This window comes from Hibiscus syriacus, unplaced genomic scaffold (genome assembly GCF_006381635.1).
Source record: "Hibiscus syriacus cultivar Baekdansim isolate YM2019G1 unplaced genomic scaffold, ASM638163v2 tig00110610_pilon, whole genome shotgun sequence".
Lineage (NCBI taxonomy): Eukaryota > Viridiplantae > Streptophyta > Magnoliopsida > Malvales > Malvaceae > Hibiscus > Hibiscus syriacus.
Genome location: NW_024062800.1, coordinates 198,420 through 217,128, shown reverse-complemented (window position 1 = coordinate 217,128; position 18,709 = coordinate 198,420). Strand labels below are relative to the sequence as shown.

The 18,709-nt window shown below is 33.4% G+C and overlaps 2 protein-coding genes across 2 annotated transcripts; both read right to left on the bottom strand.

Annotated features, from left to right (window-relative positions):
* Positions 1-8,813: 8,813 nt before the first annotated feature.
* LOC120135538 (transcription factor bHLH70-like) lies at positions 8,814-9,639 on the bottom strand. Its single transcript, XM_039151814.1, has 2 exons — positions 9,272-9,639; positions 8,814-9,143 (listed from the first exon to the last, which is right to left on the bottom strand). The coding sequence occupies exons 1-2, from the start codon at positions 9,548-9,550 to the stop codon at positions 9,126-9,128; spliced, it is 297 nt and encodes a 98-aa protein (XP_039007745.1). The 5' UTR covers positions 9,551-9,639; the 3' UTR covers positions 8,814-9,125.
* A 2,795-nt stretch (positions 9,640-12,434) lies between these two features.
* Positions 12,435-12,942, bottom strand: LOC120135581 (zinc-finger homeodomain protein 10-like). The gene has a single exon (XM_039151844.1). It carries the CDS (start codon positions 12,927-12,929, stop codon positions 12,435-12,437), a length of 495 nt encoding a protein of 164 aa, XP_039007775.1. The 5' UTR covers positions 12,930-12,942.
* Positions 12,943-18,709: the final 5,767 nt, after the last annotated feature.

The following is an 18,709-nucleotide window of genomic DNA, read 5'->3' as shown; positions in this document are numbered from 1 at the left end:
CGATATCTATGCTTCTGCTGCACAACTCTGATTCAATACTTATCCACAACACTTGACTATTTCTCATATACCTTGCGGCCTATATACACTCTGCTCACATGATCAAGCATATAAGGTACTCACAACTAAAAATCGACCACTTATCTAGTGAAACTTATAATATTTTGCTCTCCTAGAGAGCACGCAACATAAAAGAAAATCTTTCATAACTGTATTCTAACTTAAAGGGTCCATAGCTATATATTTTTCACCTGCAATCGCTTACCACAACTGAGTTATTCGATGATAGCTATCACTAGTCATACAACGCTTACACACTTGATTTCATTTAATCTGAAGCACTCAAAATCTGAGATACTATGCAACGCTACATACTGTTATATGTTGTATATAGCTCGCGCTCATATACCAACACGAAGACATAACTAACAAGGCTTGGTTCACTAAGCTGATTCACTTACTGTACTTGCACAAATACATAATGATGAAATCAGAAGAATCTATGTACCTCGAGATGTGTAACTCACTACCTGACCTATGGTATTCTTGGTACTTATGGAGGAATTTCGAAACTACTTCATCGGAACATACACCTTACTAACTTACTCCTCGAAAGTACTTGAGGCATATGTTCCTAGTTGGCAACTGAAGTTCCTTGGCACTAACTGAGGTACATCTTAAAGTTTATGGAAAGCAGAGTGGTTGACATACTAGTTAAAGCGATTTTGGGTATTCTTAAGGATCAAACAACACTTGTGCTAATATCCTTCCCTAGGTCAACTACCGAGTCTGACCCTAATCCCTCAAAGAATATATAAGGTAAACTTTGTTTATTCTACTGAGGCATACCAACCCGACACTTAGATTTTCACACAAAGATTTCTTCCTATCTAGTTCACTTAACACCACAAAAGAATGCATGTACTCATGCCTAATGAAACAAATGAAAAACTGATACATCTGAAAAGATACATGGTATCTCATTTGCATCATCAATGTATTGACCTTGTCTCTCTGTGATCTGATAAGCAAGATCACACACTGTTGAACTAGGAACAAGTTGACCCGCTTATCTACTCTCATGTATAAGTGTAGAACCAACACCATTTGAACTAGGGCAATCCTTCACCATATGCGCCAAGGATCCACATTTATAACATTTCTTAGAGAGCTTGAAGCATCTCCTTCAATGATTTTTGTGACAATACTCGTACTCTAGATACCTCAAAACTCAGTAATCATTGTTGAATCACGAAACGTGTAGAGACCATTCTCAAGATAGAATGCCTAAAATATCCTTAAGTAATGAACGAGATAGCAATTAGTGAGAGGATTACTTCATTTTAGTGAGTCCAGCTATGCTAGGGTATAGTCAAGCCACCTTAGTTGCCCTAAAGATACATTGTCAGTGTGCGAGGCACTTCAGGAGCTAACTAAGGCTTGAGGCCCGAACACTCGCGAGGAGTAAGTTAGCAATGTCAGTGTTTATGGCCTTTGAGCTTTAGGTATGCATGGGTAGTAATGATTATAAATCGCCTTAAAGGCATACGACACTAAAATAATGTAAGCTTTAGCATAACGATCTAAGAGAGAGAACGACTGAAATACTAGTAAGTGAGAGAGCGTTCTCACCTACTTTTTTTGTAAATGATAATAATGACAAGATATAAGAAGATAATAATATTATATGTGTGATAACCATAAAAACCTTATAAGGTAAGATTTCATAAGACTTATGCCTATGTTTGCTGCTTGAGAAACGATAAGGACACCCGAACTACTTGTATGCAAGACAATTGTCTAAAGTATATATATATATATATATATATATATATGGGTGTGTAAGGCTCTTAGTAGAAGACAAAGGGAAGCATGAGACTCAAACTATAGCAATAGAACTGTCAAAATCTAAATAGATAGCACTTGATCTAGATCTTGCATGTACCTACTGCTTAGTACCATGTCGTTAGCATGCTTATGTTTATAAATTTCTTATGCTGCTCTATATTAGCGATTATACTGTTGGGCTTTATAAGCTCATCCTTCGAATGTTTTCCGTTTTTAGGTCAGTAGTTTGTGCAATTCGTGGAGCATCGTCACGGCAGGGCTTCCAGCATCTCCGACAGAGTACTGTATTGTAGCTTTAGTAGGCTTGTGTATTCATAGAACCTTACTTAAGTATTTGATATGTATACTTCAAGATGTATTATTTTGTTTTAAAATATGTGTCATTGAGCTCTGGTTTTGTAAAATGATTTATATTAGTTATTTATGTTTTAATTATGATACCATTCATTGAGTTTAAAAAGCAAAATGAATAGGTTTTGAAAATCAGTGGTTGCCTCAGCAGACCAGTGTTTCACTTTAGGCCTAATCAGATTTAGGATGTTACATTAATCAATAATATTATAAAAAATAAAAAAATAATTAGATAAAATCAATAATTTTATGATTAATTAATTTATTTTATTTCTGCTAATTACAAACATACTCAGTTTCTAAAAAATAGGATAAACTACATGTTTAACATCTAAACTATTAATTTTGTTCCATTTTGCTACTTAAACTTTAATTCATTTTAAATTATACTTAATATTTAATTTAGGGTAAACTATACTGGAGACCACCCAACTATAGTCTATTTTCATTTCAATCACTATTTTTTGAATTCTTATCAATCAGACTACCCAACTATTTAAATGCATTCAATCAAGTTACGAGCCATTAACATTTAACGGAGGAGGTGATGTGGCAGTTAAATAATTTAATATAATTACATATTTAGTCATCAATACTTATATATTCTATCAATTTAGTCATTATTATAATTTAATTTATTAAATTTAATCCTCCAATTAGATAGTGAAATGTGTCACTGTATAATTAAAAGGTTATTTTTCGACGTACCCGAGGTGTCTTCTCTCCTTGTCTTGGATAAGGATCTTTCGGATGCAAATCATGATATTAGTTCTGGGCAGTCTCTGAAGAGACCTATTTTCCCTTTGATTTCGGGCGATGGTAGGTCTTCAAAGGCAAGCTTGAGGGGGGCTAATCGATTCAGTCTTAGAGAGTCGTCGAGGCTCCTTTTTAGGAAGAGGAAATTCTTTTTTCGCAGTGGTCGAGTTCGTGGGGCAAAGGTTTCCAGCAGACGCAATCATTTTGGAGATAAAGGAGAAGTGTATTCCGAGGGAGTTCAAGGCGATTCAATTGAAGATGAGATGGCTCTAGTGGCTGCCGTGGCTTTGGGATGGAGTTTGCAGTGCTGAGAAGTGTTTCGTTGCTCAGGCTTAGTCTGTGATTGTTCAAATTGGAATGTTTCTCGATGGGTGTATTTTCTTTCTTAGCAGACGAAATGGGTCTGCTGGGTAGGCTCGCGTATTCACTGTTCTCTGGTGCTATGCTTCGATCCATAGAAGAGCCTGTTGGCAGCTACTGTTTATTGGGACCTGTGTTCTATAGCAGGTCGGCTGGAAATTGTTTTAGTAAATGTGGTTCTACATGTCACAGTGAGAGTCTACGATCAAGGCCTGGTTGCGGTTATGCTGGTTGATGCGTTGATTCGTTCTTTCGGTTATGATGTCTGAGTTCCGATCTCTTATTAGTTTTCTACTTTTTTCAATGGTTTGCTTGTGGTGTATTACCCTTGAACTGGTGTGGGATTTGTTGTAGGGTTGGGGTGTAGATTGTGTAATGTTTTAGATGTGAGTTTTTTCTCTCTCGATAATTACCACTTCAAGGTACACTCTTTTTTCTCCATGTAGAATTAAGGAGGTTTTTTAATGATGTCATTGAAGTGGTGTACTTTGTTACCTTTCTTAATACAAAGTACACTATTTAAAAAAAAGTTATTTTTATAATTTAATATATTTAATTTAATTATTTTTTATTTTTGTAATTTAATATATTTAATATAATTATTTTTTATTCAACAGATAGTGACACGTGGAACATCTGGTTAGATAGAAAATAAATCACAAAGAAAAGAAATGCAAATTATAGGGGCTGGTAGGGATCGAACCAGGATGTCTATTTTATACAAGATTAAAAGAGAAATTAAATTTACGTTTTGCACATTATTAAAATCGATTTCTAATTACACATTTTAACTATATAATCGAATAAAAATTAATTAAAATAGAAATGATTTATAAATTTTATTTTTTTATTAAAAGTTAAAATTATTAATTAAATTAAAAAGAGTATCAATTTTTAGATAATTTCTTTTAATCTCGTATAAACTTGTATTTGAAATATATAAAATATCTATCCATATTTTAATCAAATATAATATTTGCTTTAGTAGTTTTGTGCTGACAAGTTTTATATTTGGTCTAGGTTCGAATCTTACCACACCCATTTCCTTTCCTTTTTGCTGGTATTAATTTAAGTATAATATATACACATTATCGTTTATTTTGCAGCACAGTTGATGTTCTAGGCTAATTGGTATGGGCGCATGCTTTATTTCCGAAACTTCGCATTCATGTTTAAACTTAGTCCTTGGATTGGTAAGGGCGCATGCTTTATCTCTTTTAAAAACCGTTCTACAACGGTATTTTTAGCGACGTTTTGAGAGTAAAAGCCATTAACTTTAAACATATAGCGAAATTTCCATTAGAATTTCCATTAGAAACGCCACAAAATAGTAAATTTAGCGCGTTTATATACAAACGTCGTAATTGGATTAATCTATAGTGGCATTTTTTCAATAAACGCCGTAATAGGGTTCATTTATAGTGATATTTTTTCAACAAACGTCGCAATATAGTAGTACTTTAGCGGCGTTTTTATACAAATGCTGCAATAGAATTCATCTATAGTGGCGTTTTTCAACAAATGCCGCAACAGAGTTGTACTTTAGCGGCTTTTTTAAACAAACGGCTCAATGATTAAAATGTATTTTTTTTTCAAAACGGATGACCAAAATATGATATACTTAAAATAAAAGTGACATTTGGTGTATAACGGCATTTTTCAATCAAACTTCGCTATAGGCTCATACTTTAGTGGCGTTTTTATACAAATGCCGCTATAGACTTGTATTTTAGTAGCGTTTTTGTTCAAACGCCACAATAATCATGTACTTTAGTGGTATTTTTGTAATAAACGCCGCAATAATCATGTACTTTAGTGGCTTTTTTGTAATAAACGCCGCAATAGTCATGTACCTTAGTGGTGTTTTTATAATAAACGACACGATTATGCAATCCTTTAACCCATTATGTTCTAAATCCCTAATTGTTTCATTCAGAAATTCTTAATTTTCCTAACCAACGCCCAGCCATCACAGTGAAGTCACCCCGGCCAACCATCATCACAAGCGCAGCATCACGCCGCCGAAGCCTGTTTCCGATCAGCAACAGGTTCTCTCTTTCACACTCTTCCATCTTCATGATTATAAACCATCCATTTGGGTGCCATTTTCGCAGCAACAGTGATACAGGGGGATCCGAGACAGATGATGCTAAGCTGTCAGATTGCACGTTGATGGCGCTGAGATACCATGAGTTGGCAGATCAGCGCAAAAGGCGGGAATTGATTGTGACATGTTCCTCATTGGGGTCGTTTTGAGTATGTTTTAGTCTTTTGGCCATAACTTTGGCTACAGGTGTCAGAATCGCGCAAAAGACCCCAATCCGGAAAGCTCTTTTCGACGCGCACGCTCTCCACATTGAGCTATGCTCCATGTGGCCTTTTTTTCAACCTCAAATTCTGCCGTTTTCCCCTCCGAATCACTAGATTTAGTTATTTTTTTTACTATTTATGGTAATATTTCGATTGTTAATTAGGAAGTCAATTTAAATCCGATTTAGGCCGGATTTTTGGGAGATTGCTTATTTTATTTCGAATTTCAATTTAGAGTGATTTTCGGGATTTTGCTATTTTTGGCAAAATTCGAATAAAGACGATTTTTTTGCTATAATAGTCCGGCTTGTGGACTGCTTTTTGGATGGTTTTTGATTTTATAATATTTTATTAAACCCTAGAGACTTTTTTTTCTCTGGTTTTTGGGCGAATTTTCTCTTGTGAATCGTCTGTCGGAGCTAGCCTACAGGATAATCACTATTATGTCTGGTTCTTGAAATGCTGTTTTTATAGCATTTCCCTTCGAGTAGGAAAGTTTGATTTTTCAAATATTATTTTACTACACATTTTGCGCTTGGCCTCCTCAACCTTTTGTTACTTTTATTATTCTCTTCGTCACTCTTTCGGTTGCTCTCGGGTTTCCAAGTTTTACTGCAAGTGAAAGCTAAACCAAGGTTTCTAACTCTCTCTTGCTCTCATCCTTTAATGTTTGCTGCTTTAGATTGATCTCTGGTTTTCGTTCCTTTAGGTTCAAGAATTTAAGGGGTTTTTTCTGCTTCAGATTTGATTTGTAGTGATTATTGTCGTTATTTACCATGTAATATTCAAGTTTAGTTGGTTTACTTTGCTGGGTTTGTGTTATTGGATTCATTTCTATAGGTTTCTGTTTTTAATTAGCATAAGATTTTGAGTAGAACTTATGGTACTCGAAAACCGAAAAGAAAACGGGTGGAAGAATGGTTTTCAGAACCGGACCGGTTAGAGAACCGGACCGGTTAGCGAATCGGTCATGCTATAGGTTCACTGGTTCAATCGGTCGAATCGGTCCGATCGGTCGGAAGAATCGGACGACGTTATAATTATTTAAAAAATTAAATAAAAATACCAAAAATATTTAATAAAAAATATTTTTTATATCTAAGTCATATTCAAAGCAAGTCATAACATATATAAGTTAAAAACCATAAAATCAAATGAAAAAAATGATTCAAATTAACTATAACATAATATTTAAGGTAAAACATATTAAATAATAAATATAATTATATAACTATAATTAAAAAATTAAATTTGGGGCTAAACAATCATAACAAAATGATATTGTTTGGTTTAATTTTTTTTTAAAAAACAATCTCACATGGCTAAGAAACATAGAATAGCATCCCAAAAGTCTAAAGAGTAAAAATATGAGAACAAAACAATCCCACATGGCTAAGAAACATAGAAGAGCATCCCAACTAACTTCTATAAATAATAGAGGTAATTTGACATTCAAAATCATGGAGTCTTTTGGTGAGCATTGAGTGAACTATTCTTTCATTTTAATCAAGCTCGAATTTTAGGCTTCAATCAAGCTTCTAATTTTTTTTGAGTTCAAGCCTTTTCAAGTTCAAGTTTCAATATTATATTTCGAGTTAGAGTTGAACTTGATAATTTTTAGCACGTGAGTCTGAGTCGAGTTGAGCTTACTTTTAAAGTTTTCAAGTTCGAGTTGAGATCAGCAATACTCGAGTTTGACTTGGCTCGTTTAACAAACGACGTCGTTTGGTTTAATTTTTTTTAAAAAAAAACAAAATTTGCAGGTTTTTTTTTTCTAGTTTTTCCTGATTTTTTCCAGTTTTCAGCTGGTCCGATTTGAATGGTTCAGCAATTCCGGTCGGTTCACTAATAGCGGTTCAATCGATGTAGATTGAACTGGACTAAGTAACGGTTTCCAATTGAACCGGACTAGGTAACGATTTCCAGTTGAACCAGTTTTCAAAACACTGGGTGGAAGGCAGTGTAGAGAGTTTTGGAAAAGGAATGGATGACAATGGTGGATTGAGACTAATATATAGCTAAAAAAATGTTATTGGTTTTACTATTATTTAAATAATAAAATCGGTAAAAAAAATATTAAAAATTCTATTATTTTTATCAGTTTTATTATTATTGGACGTTTTACCGGTTTATTAATAAAATCGGTAAAGCGTTATCGATTTTATTTTTTTTACTGTTTTTTATTATTGTTTGACACTTTACTGAAAATATTTAAAAATATTAATGTTTTAAATATAAATAATAATTTTTTAGATAATTTTTTATCGGTTTTATTATTTAAATAATAAAAAAACTGATAACACTTTTTTTAGTTATATATTAATCGTGCACGCTATAAAACTTTTGGAAAAACTGAAGGTAAGGCTGTCATAAGGAAAGCAACACGAAGATTAAAATGACTATGACATTGGCTACAATGAGAGGGTGATTTGTTGGGATAGTTTCGGTGCGGGAGATTAAAAAACGGTTAAAATAAGGAGTTATTGGTTTTGTTATTGTATTAAATAATAAAATCAATAAAAATTACCAGAAACATTATTAGGCGCTATCGATTTTGTTATTATTGGGTGTTTTTTACCGGATTTTTAAAAAAAATACTGGAAACATTATTAGGCTTAAAAAATACCGGATTAACATAATATTTTAGGTAATTACCGGAAAAATTTAGATAATTTTTATCAGTTTTATTATTTAAACGATAACAAAACCGATAACACATTATTTTAACCGTTTTTAAGCCTACCACACTGTAGAACTTCCCGATTTGTCTCTGCCTCGCTCCATCTTCTTCTTTCGATTATTTTTTCACATAGGGATGTGTGCTGCTGCAGCAGCTTCCTTATGACAAATTTCAGTGTGGGAACGTGGGTTGCTCACTTGCTCTTTTTGAGCTTCATCGAATTAAAAACCTTTGACTTTGTTTATTTATGTCAAAACCCTCTTCTTCTTCCAAATACGTCTGCTTAATCGAGTCATGACATTGTTCAGCTAAAAAAGATTGTCACCTCAGAACCTGCTTCAGCAGACGGTCAAACCTTGGTAACCTCATTCAAGCATATGAATGATTTAGATTGTATTTTTCAGTCCAAAACATAAAATTTAGGACACCATGTGACAAAGTAGTAGTAAGATTTATAACCCCATCCATCCCTACTGCCATTCTTTTCTTTCTTGTTAGATATTTCCAAGGCTTTAATGGCTCTATTTTGGCTCCAAAAAGGAAATATTACATAAAGTCATTAGTAAACATCTTACGGGAAATTACATAGATTTAATTATCATTTCTATTAAGTAAAGCAGGTAGAATCATTAGTAATAAAGCTAGGGAAGTCTCTTAAGTTAAGATGTAAACATCAAGGGATCTGTCTTGAGTTGTCTGTGGAACAAACAATGGACCCTTCTTTCGGGAGGAATCAAAGTCAGCTGCCTAATGAGAAATGATAATATCTTTCTTCCTTTTTTAACTTTGAATTAGCTGAATATTTGATGAACTGCTGCTGCTATCTCAGCCGCTCCATCTGCCATTTCCATTTCCGACAACAAAACCAAACCAACAAGAAAACAAGACAATTGTTTTAAGAAATTGTAGAACTAGGAATTCAGCCAAAAAAAAAAACAAAACAAAACTTCAAAAACGAATATTTACCTTGAGATTGAACGAGTAGAGAACAGATGCTTGGGAACTGGTAACGTTGAGATGCAAAACTGTTAATCTAAAACTTTCCAAGGTGACAATGGCTTGCACCACCTGACCAACTCTTCTTGAACACTGAATCTTTAAGTTGACATGACTGTTTATTACATTAACCTCTATTTCGGCTGCACCAGATTTGCTTTCTGCGTTTACTTCATCTCCATAATCTGGTTCCATAGCGGGCTTAGGTACTGAATTATCACTAATATTTCTGCTTTTAAATTCTCTCATTCTCTTCTGCGCTTCCAGCGATTGAAGAAGTTGCTCTAGCTCCTTTACATAATCTCTTTGCTGGGTTTAGCTATCTTTTTATCCCTCACTTATAATCTCTTTACATTATTGCTATGTGGATTAGGTTGACGTTAAATCTGTGAAACTCTTGTTTTGCGTCCATCAAAACTCCACTTCAAGGTTTGTGCCTAATTTTTAGGTACAGTTTGTACCTTTAAAGTTTATAAAAAAAGGAATAAAGGTTGCGTTCATCTTTTTGTAACTACAACTATTCTTCCAAGTAAGTTGCTTAATACGAAAGTTCGAATTTCTTTAAGAGAAAATAACCTCAGTGACCAAAAATCCTAGATAATATACGATTTTGACCAATTTTTTTTGGATTTGCGAAAATGACCAACAAAATCGCAATGCGATCTCTAATTCGCATTGCGATCTCCACTATCGCAAATTCGCGTTGCATTTCGCGTTGAGATAGTTGAAAATCGCGTTGCGATTTTCCATTTCGCGTTGCGATAGTTGAAAATCGCGTTGCGATTTTCCATTTCTGTTTCTTTAATTGCTGTTTCTTTAATATATTCGTTAATAGTAATATTTTTACTAAAATTGTTGTTTGTTTATTACAGATATCATGCCCATAAGAAAATTAAGTGATTTGCAGATTGTTCGAGCTTTTCAAGAGGAAGAAAACAAATAATGAGGAATCGACTGCTATTGTCTATTCGTAAGTTCCGATTACTGTTGAAGAAGTTGTAGAAATTGAAGATAATGTTCGACACTTTCTTTATTTGCCGATTCATTTTGAAAACTTATATTTAATTATTTCTTATATAGTTGAAAAATGATCGAACACACAAGACTAGAGGACGTACAACGTTGAAGGAATTATGGTACATTTATTAGACATTAGATTTGAATTATGTTATATTTATATATATAGTATGACATTCTTATTTAAAATAATTATTGAATTGATTATTAGGAAAAATTGAGGGATAAAAGGGAGGGGTATGAAGCTACGACTTTAAGTCATGGTATTGTTAATGCGGATGACATCGAAAATCAAGTTATTAATGAAGTTTTGGGTCCTGAAAGATATGGTTGGGTTTGCTGTCAAGGATCATTCGTTACTCCCACCAAATATTTTGGATCAAGGTCATCTCAGTACATGTCATCACAGAGTCAGTTTTCCCAATTAGAAATTAGTCGTTTAAAACAACAGTCAGCTGAAATGGATCAAAAAGTTGCTCAAATGAAAGCAGAAAATGAAGCGAGGGAAGCAGAGAGAGAAGCAACATATATATCAACTAAAATGTCAAGACTTTGAAAATCGACTTGAAGTTATGATGTAGATGATACGACAAAATCAACCTCATAGTCCACCATCTTAGGTGTTATGTTAGATATATGCTTTGTTTATTCTGCATTATATTTTACGTTATTATAAACTTTGATTTATTATTATGGATTTCAAGTTTGTTGTTATGGATGTCATGTTTATTGGATAGTACTACAAGTTAAAAATTTAAATTTGGGTAATAAAAGAGCAGAAAACATCATCGGCAAAATTTGTGTTAATTAGCATCGTTTGTATAACAAATGCCACTAAATACATACTCGATATCAGCGTTTTAGGAAAAAACGACACTAAAGCTCTAGTTCTTTTTACGACGTTTATACAGAAAATGCCACTATAGACATAGTCAATGGCGGCGTTTAACATTTACAAACGCCGCTATATGTAATGACCTTTACCGGCGTTTTTGGGAACAAACGCCACTATGTCAGAACATTTAGCGGCGTTTTTTAAAAACGCCACAAAAGAAAAGATATATAGCGGCGTTCTTCAACAACGCCGCTAAATATCATAACCTTTAGTGGCATTTGTGGAAACAACGCCGCTAAATATCATAACCTTTAGCGGCGTTTGTAGTCGACAAAAGTCGCTAACTTTTGCGACGTTGGTTTTAGCGGCACTTTTAGTGACATTGTTTTCGCCACAGTGTTTTTAGCGACACTTAAAACGCTGCTAAAAATTTGTTTTGTTGTAGTGGATATTTCTTTATTGTGACACGTCAACGTCAACGTTAAACTTTTAACGACGGGTATTAAAATGAAACTTGAACTAAACGTTAGGAATGGTTTTGAAAATAAATAAAGTTTGGGTACCAAAACAGAATAATGATAAAATTTTGGATATTAAACATATATTTTACCTTAAAAAGGGTAAAAATCTCAAATCTTTAATGGTAGAGAAACTCAAAACAAAGTAAGACATAATTTACTAATAACAAAATGCTGTTAACTTTAATAATTTATTTTTATTTTAATAAAAAAGTGCTTATGGTTTATTATAAAGATGTCAATTTAATCTAAATCCAACGGGTTACGACTCACTACGGTCGATTTTTTTTAAAATCGGGTCAGGTCGAATTTTTTTAGGGAGGAGGTCGGGTCAGGCCGAGTTCTAGTGGAGGGTCGGACCGGGTCGAAGTATTACTTTTAATCCATGAACATATATAAAAATTTCACGAACTAGTATACAAATTAAATAAATTCAGAGATTTATATAACCAAAAAATATCATATGCTCGTTACGTTAAAGGAATGATCAATTCAAATTCCGGAACTAATATTTGATATAATAATACTAAAAAACCTATGAAAAAATAATCAGATTCAGATTCAGGGAAATGTGCATCTTCATAATTTTTGAAAAACTAAACAAGGATGAGCATATATATATATATATATATATATATTATATATATATATATATATATATATATATATATATATATAAGTTATGGTGGCTTAATTTTCTAGGAAACCAAACATGAACTAAAACGAAAGAAAACTTACAAAAAAAAAAGAGAAAAATGGAGATCTATGGAGTTGTAAGAGATGATACATTGCAGGTAGATGAAGCAGCCGAAGAGTTCTTATGGTTATGCATCCACACCTTGAACACTTGCCTACTCACCCCAATCCCTCTACAAAATCTCTCCACTTCGTCTTCCTCCTTTCTCCTTTGCAGTTTCCACCCTAGTTTCTCTGCAAATCCCAGCATCTTCTCCTTCTGCTCCGCCGTGAATTTCGTCCGGAACCGCTTCTTTCCGCCCCTGTCTCTTTCCTCCGTTGGACATATTCCTCGGCTGCCGCCTTCGTCTCCGTAATCGATCCGGTCTACGCTGGTGCTGCTGCAGTAGGTGACTTTGCGGTGGAAGTTGCGGTGGCAACCGCATGCGGAGCATTGCAGGGTTGAGAGAGAGGTGTCGTCGAGCGTGAACTCGCCGCAGCCATCGGTGGCGTAGCTGCCGAGGCTGGCTGCATGGTTTCTTAAGCACTCCTTGTAAACATCATTTGGGTACTCTTTCTCCATCTCTGTCTCTCTCTCTTCGTTGAAGCTGTTGCTTCTGCTTCACACCGTGTATATATGAATCTACGTATATGTGTGTTTAATGTATATACGTACGAATCTATTTATTGGTTTAAGTGGTAGAAAATTATTGTTTTTATTAGTGGATTCAATTTTAAGTAATTTTGTTTATAAAATCTATATATTAAAAATTTTGAACAATTAATATCTTATTACCACTTAATACTGTAAAAAAAAGGTAAATTAAGTATTCAGTCACTCATGATTTTGTTTTGATCACCCGAATGCTACTTTTAGAATCATACATAATATCCTATTTCAGTTCCGTTTTGGTCATCCGCCGTTAAAAAATAACAATGATGTTGATATGTCTCATAAGGTAATGACATGTAATCATTGAAAATTTTATGTTGACAATAATTTTATTTATTTTTTAATGACATGTGATCGAAACATACCGTTATGTATACACGTACATATATTGAACATGCATGAGACAATGAAGTGGAAGCCTAGAGCCAAGTTTTAATTTTGCAAATATTTATGTTATTTTAATATGGGATTAAATATTTTAATGAGATGAAAGTGAGGAAAGGCATGGGAGATTGTCCTGATACATGAACACACTATGTTTCATTAGGTGTGTTGATAATGTTTTTTTTTAAATGTCAAAAGCTTTGGATTTGGAGCATCCGAAATACAGCAAATGCATGGTTTTAAAGGTGTGATGCCCTGTGAACGGTATGGGTATTCCCCCCCCCCCCCCACAATAATTGACATTGGGATTCGGAGGAATTGTTTTATATTTGTTGTATACATTCACATAATACATTTTGATTTGGAAAAAGCCTGTGCGATATCAAACAAGTGGTTAAATTTGGGTACAAAATGGGGGCAGCCACAGGTTGTGTGTTTCTTTTATTGCTGGTTTGAGTTGATGTGTCGGAGGATTGTCATTTAGTATTCGGGAATATCCCCATTGTCTTCTCACTCTATACCTCACCCTCATGATTTCATCTCTATAATAAGGGATGTTTAATCGATTAGTTTCAAGAAATTATTTGATGGATATAGCTTACTATATTACTTGTGGTACCAGTAAATGAAAGTCACAAATTTTAAAATAACTTCTAAATAACAGTTTAATTCTTATTTACACATAGAAAAGAGGTAAATATTCACCTTGAAAAAAATATGAACAAATATTATTGATTGGAACCACGGATAACCTGGTAAGTCGGGACCATTTAATAATTTTTCATTAGTCAATCGAATCAAATTATCTAAAAGTTATTAATCGATTTTTTCAATAATTAATTCAATTAATTTTTAATCGAATCAAATAAAATTATGTTAATTTGATTAATTAATCAAATTAATCGAAATTTATTAATAATATATATAATTATATATTAAATATTTAACGTTTCAATCATTTTGGTTAAAACCGAGATTTAAACACTCCTAAAGTTAAGTAATATATATAATATATTAAATATTTAATAATTTTGATTAATCAGTTAATTAACTATTTGTGAACTGAATTAATCAATAATTGAAGTTTAAAAAAATCATTAACCTTAATTGGTAGAACCTAAAATTAACCAACCGATTAACGGTTAAAATATTTAATATATTCTTCTACAAATGTTTTTTCCCCTTCTTTGGTGTAGACTTTTTTTTCTCAGCAAAAATATTTTTATTAATAAACTTAGGAAGAATGCCTAATTAAAAATCTCTCTAAACTTAATTAGAGAAAAAGATTACATTCGACCCGGACCGAAAGCAAAGACAACCAAAAACATTCCGTATACACCCCAACTAATGTTCGACAATACACAACAAAATACATAATGCTTCCCTGATTCAATACCAAGACTTCTTTCAAATGTTCTTTCATCTCATATACTTAAATAAGGATGGACTGAAGAGGTAGATGGTATCAGTCGACAGTCGCACCCTTCAAATTTTAAAATTATCTTATATTTTAGATTTTTTTATATATTTTTCTAATCGGTCCTAAACTCAAACGGAAAACATCTAACAACTTATCTTTTTTCGACAAATCCTTTTGATGATATAAATCGGATAGTTGTTTTAAAAATATTCAAAATATTCTAATCTTACCTTAATAAATGAAATGAGATATTCACAAAAGAAAGGGATGATATGGAACTGGTTCTCACGGCTGCCATAACTAAAAATTAATAATAAAATTCAAATATGCAAACCGGTTCATTTTGCTTTAATCAGTTCATCTTGTTTTGGTTCATACGGTTTAAACGTTTTTAGTGGTTCAATGAAAAAACCGACCTAACATTATGAATCGAACCGTTGCACCTGTCGACTTTTTGGTCTAATAATCAAACTACCCGACGGATCCGGTTTTAACAACTTGGCTTTAAATTCACCACCTACATTCATTAATATTCTAATATGGTTTTCTCGAGGCTCCTTGTAATGAGTAGAAGTAATAGGTGCTACGTATGAGAACTGAATATATATATTTAAATATTCTTAATTATTTGATAATAAACTCTTATATCCCTACATACGCGTAGGGACTAGCTAAGATAAGATATTGAAAGAGACCGAAATATTAAACTTTTTAAGAAAAACACAATGACATATTAGGTATTTAAACTTAAAATTTAGAAGACGATATCTAATTTGTCTAATATTTAAACTTACACTAACCTAAATTGTTATTAGACCAAAAAAAATTGAGAACATTATATTATCCTTCTTTAGTTCGGCTCCTACTTATAAAATATTTAGTAAATTTCAGTATTTTTTTAATTTGAATAAATATTTTTAAATGAACTAAAATACTAATCTATCGAACATAAAAAATTTATAAGGATCGGGCCCCTTGGGCCGTAACAGAGCTCTGACCCTGTATACATAGTACTCAAATTTAAGACTTTAAGAGATAACAACAAATCTTTTAATCACTAAGACCGCTTAATTTGTGTATTGGAGAACTAAATTTTGGTTTTGAGTAGTAGTGTTACTCGATTTCTCTTTTAAAAGAATAAATCTTGTTTAGAATAATTTCTACTAAGAATAAGAAATTGAAAACAAGTCTTGTTTAGAAGAGCTTCAACCGAAAACAATTTGTGCCCAAAACAAATTAGAATATCAATTACGTGCAGACAAAGCTCTCAAACCAGAATTTTAAGAATTTTAAGAGAGAACAACATTTCCTTTAATTACTGAGGTGATTCGATAGATTTTGTTCACAAGCATTTATAGTGAAGGCATACTGTTCACAAATACCATTCGGGTTGTTTCGTCTCAACAGCTTGAATATCATTTTCTTTTGTGCCTGACCACCTCAACGTATCTTCGCATTCGTATACCAAATACATGCTTCCACGAAGCTAACAATGCGAATGCGTAGGACAAACGCCTCTCGCGAGTTCCGGGGAGGATTTTAAGCATATTCGGAGATATCACTTTCATCATTGGTAATCGCAACAAAATGTTTGGAGTTAATATTTTTTTCTCCAAGGGTCAAAATGTCGAAATGTTTAACTCTCTTGATATGTTTATAATAATGTTAAAAGTGGATCAAAATGCTAAAACTGCATGTGGGGCGGTTCCTTCGATACATAACTTGTTTTCATGCATGCATCTAACCCTAAACTTATTGAACGTGATGAACTCGAGAGAATTTATTCCCTTCAATATTCCATAAACTATGAGGCTTCTCTAATGGAGTTCAGACTATTTGTAGGTCACGTGTCCTTGACTGGGAAACATGGCGGCATGCATGCCTATATGATTCTGGGCTTTGGGGAGCAAGCAAATCAACTGTGTCTGATACACTTGAGATAGGGATTCCCTGGAAAATTCATTTCAGAAACCAAGTATTGGTTACAGATCTGTCATTATGTACAATTTCAACTGTTCTAATGGAAGTTATGTGTTAGTGACAGAAAACTCTTGATTGCGAGATATTCTCTCGGGAATCTGTATTGAACATGAGGGAACCAAGGCTGAGAAAGAACAGAAGGTTTAGAAATGCATTTATTGGTTGAAAAGTCAAGCTTCAAACTTTAGGTGGAAAGTTTTAAAAAATATATACATATAATTCCACCGAAATTGTGGAATTAAATGGATGAACCGAAAGTTTAGAAAAGAATGGTGCATGGTCATTCACGGCAGCTTTTGTTGAAATTTGCTAAAGGGATAATTGCAATTTAATTCCTGTACTTTAGGATATTTACAAGATTAGTCTTTAAGTTTCAACTCTAAATACCCTAACTCATTTAGCTTCAAAACCATCTCAAATTATTCTAGCTTTCTCCCAATACTAGAGAATTTAGAGAGTTTTCTTGAGAGTTGTTTTCTCCTTTTTATTAAGAGAGAATTATCATTGTTTTCTTCTTGTTAGATCGAGAGAAGTTGTAATTCCTATTTTCTCATAGTGAAATTCTTCTATCTTTGCCCGTGGTTTTTACCCTATATTATTTAGGGGTTTTCACGTAAAATTTGTGTCTTCTTTATCTTCATTTTTATTTTATCAAATTATCAGTTGCGATTTTGCTCTATCTGAAAGCCGTATTCCGCAACAATTAGTATCAGAGCCAGATTTGAGTATGTAATATCTACTTATTGTCTTTGTGGTTGTCACCAAAAGGTGGATCCTCCAACATAAGAAAGTAAGAAGGTATTACCCATTCTTTGAAGGTTCCAGAGAACTATTCACGATAGTGAAATAGTGGGAGCTATCCGTAATAGAAGCTATGACAATAAAATTTGATATTGAAAAATTCAATGGGAGAAATTTCTCATTGTGGAAATTGAAGATGAATGTCATCCTGAGGAAAGATGGTTGTCTAGCAGCTATCAGTGAAAGGCCAGTAGATTTTACAGATGACAACAAATGGATCGAAATGGACGGGAATGATATGACAAACTTTCATCTAGCATTAGCAGATGGAGTATTGTCAAGCATCGATGAGAAAGAATACAACTAAGGAGATATGTGATCATCTCACCAAATTGTACGAGGCCACATCGTTGCACAATAAAATTTTCCTTAAGAGGAAATTGTATACTCTCTGGATGCCAAAATCTACTTCAGTGACGGAGCACTTAAACACGTTGAACACTTTATTTTCTCAGCTTACATCCTTAAGATGTACAATATGAGAACAAAAACATGTTGAACTTCTACTTTAAAGTCTACCTGATTCGTATGATCAACTCATCATTAACTTGACAAACAGTAATGTCACCAGTCTAGTCTTCGATGACGTTGCAGCTGTTGTTCTACAAGAAGAAAATCAGTGCAAGAACAAGGAAGACAGACAAGTAAATCTGCAACAAGCAGAAACGTTGACAACTATGAGAGGGTGATCAACGGAACGTGGCCAAAGCAGCAGTCACAAACATGGTAGATCAAAGTCGAGAAGCAAAAAAATTTAAAGTGTTACAACTGTGAAAAAAGGGTCACTTGAAGAAGGATTGTTGGAGTCTAAATAAAAACTCCAATCCACAAGGCAATACCGCAAACACTTCAGATGATGGAGATGCTCTATATTGTAAAGCGTCAACCACTATGGAAGGCATAAAAAGATTTACAGATTTATGGCTCATTGATTCGGAAGCAACATATCACATGACCTCAAGAAGAGAATGGTTTTATCATTATGAACCTGTCTCAGAAGGATATGTGTATAGTTGTAATGATCATGCCTTAGAGATCGTTGGCGTGGGAACCATCAAATTGAAGATATATGATAGAACAATTAAAGTTGTTCGAGATGTGCGGC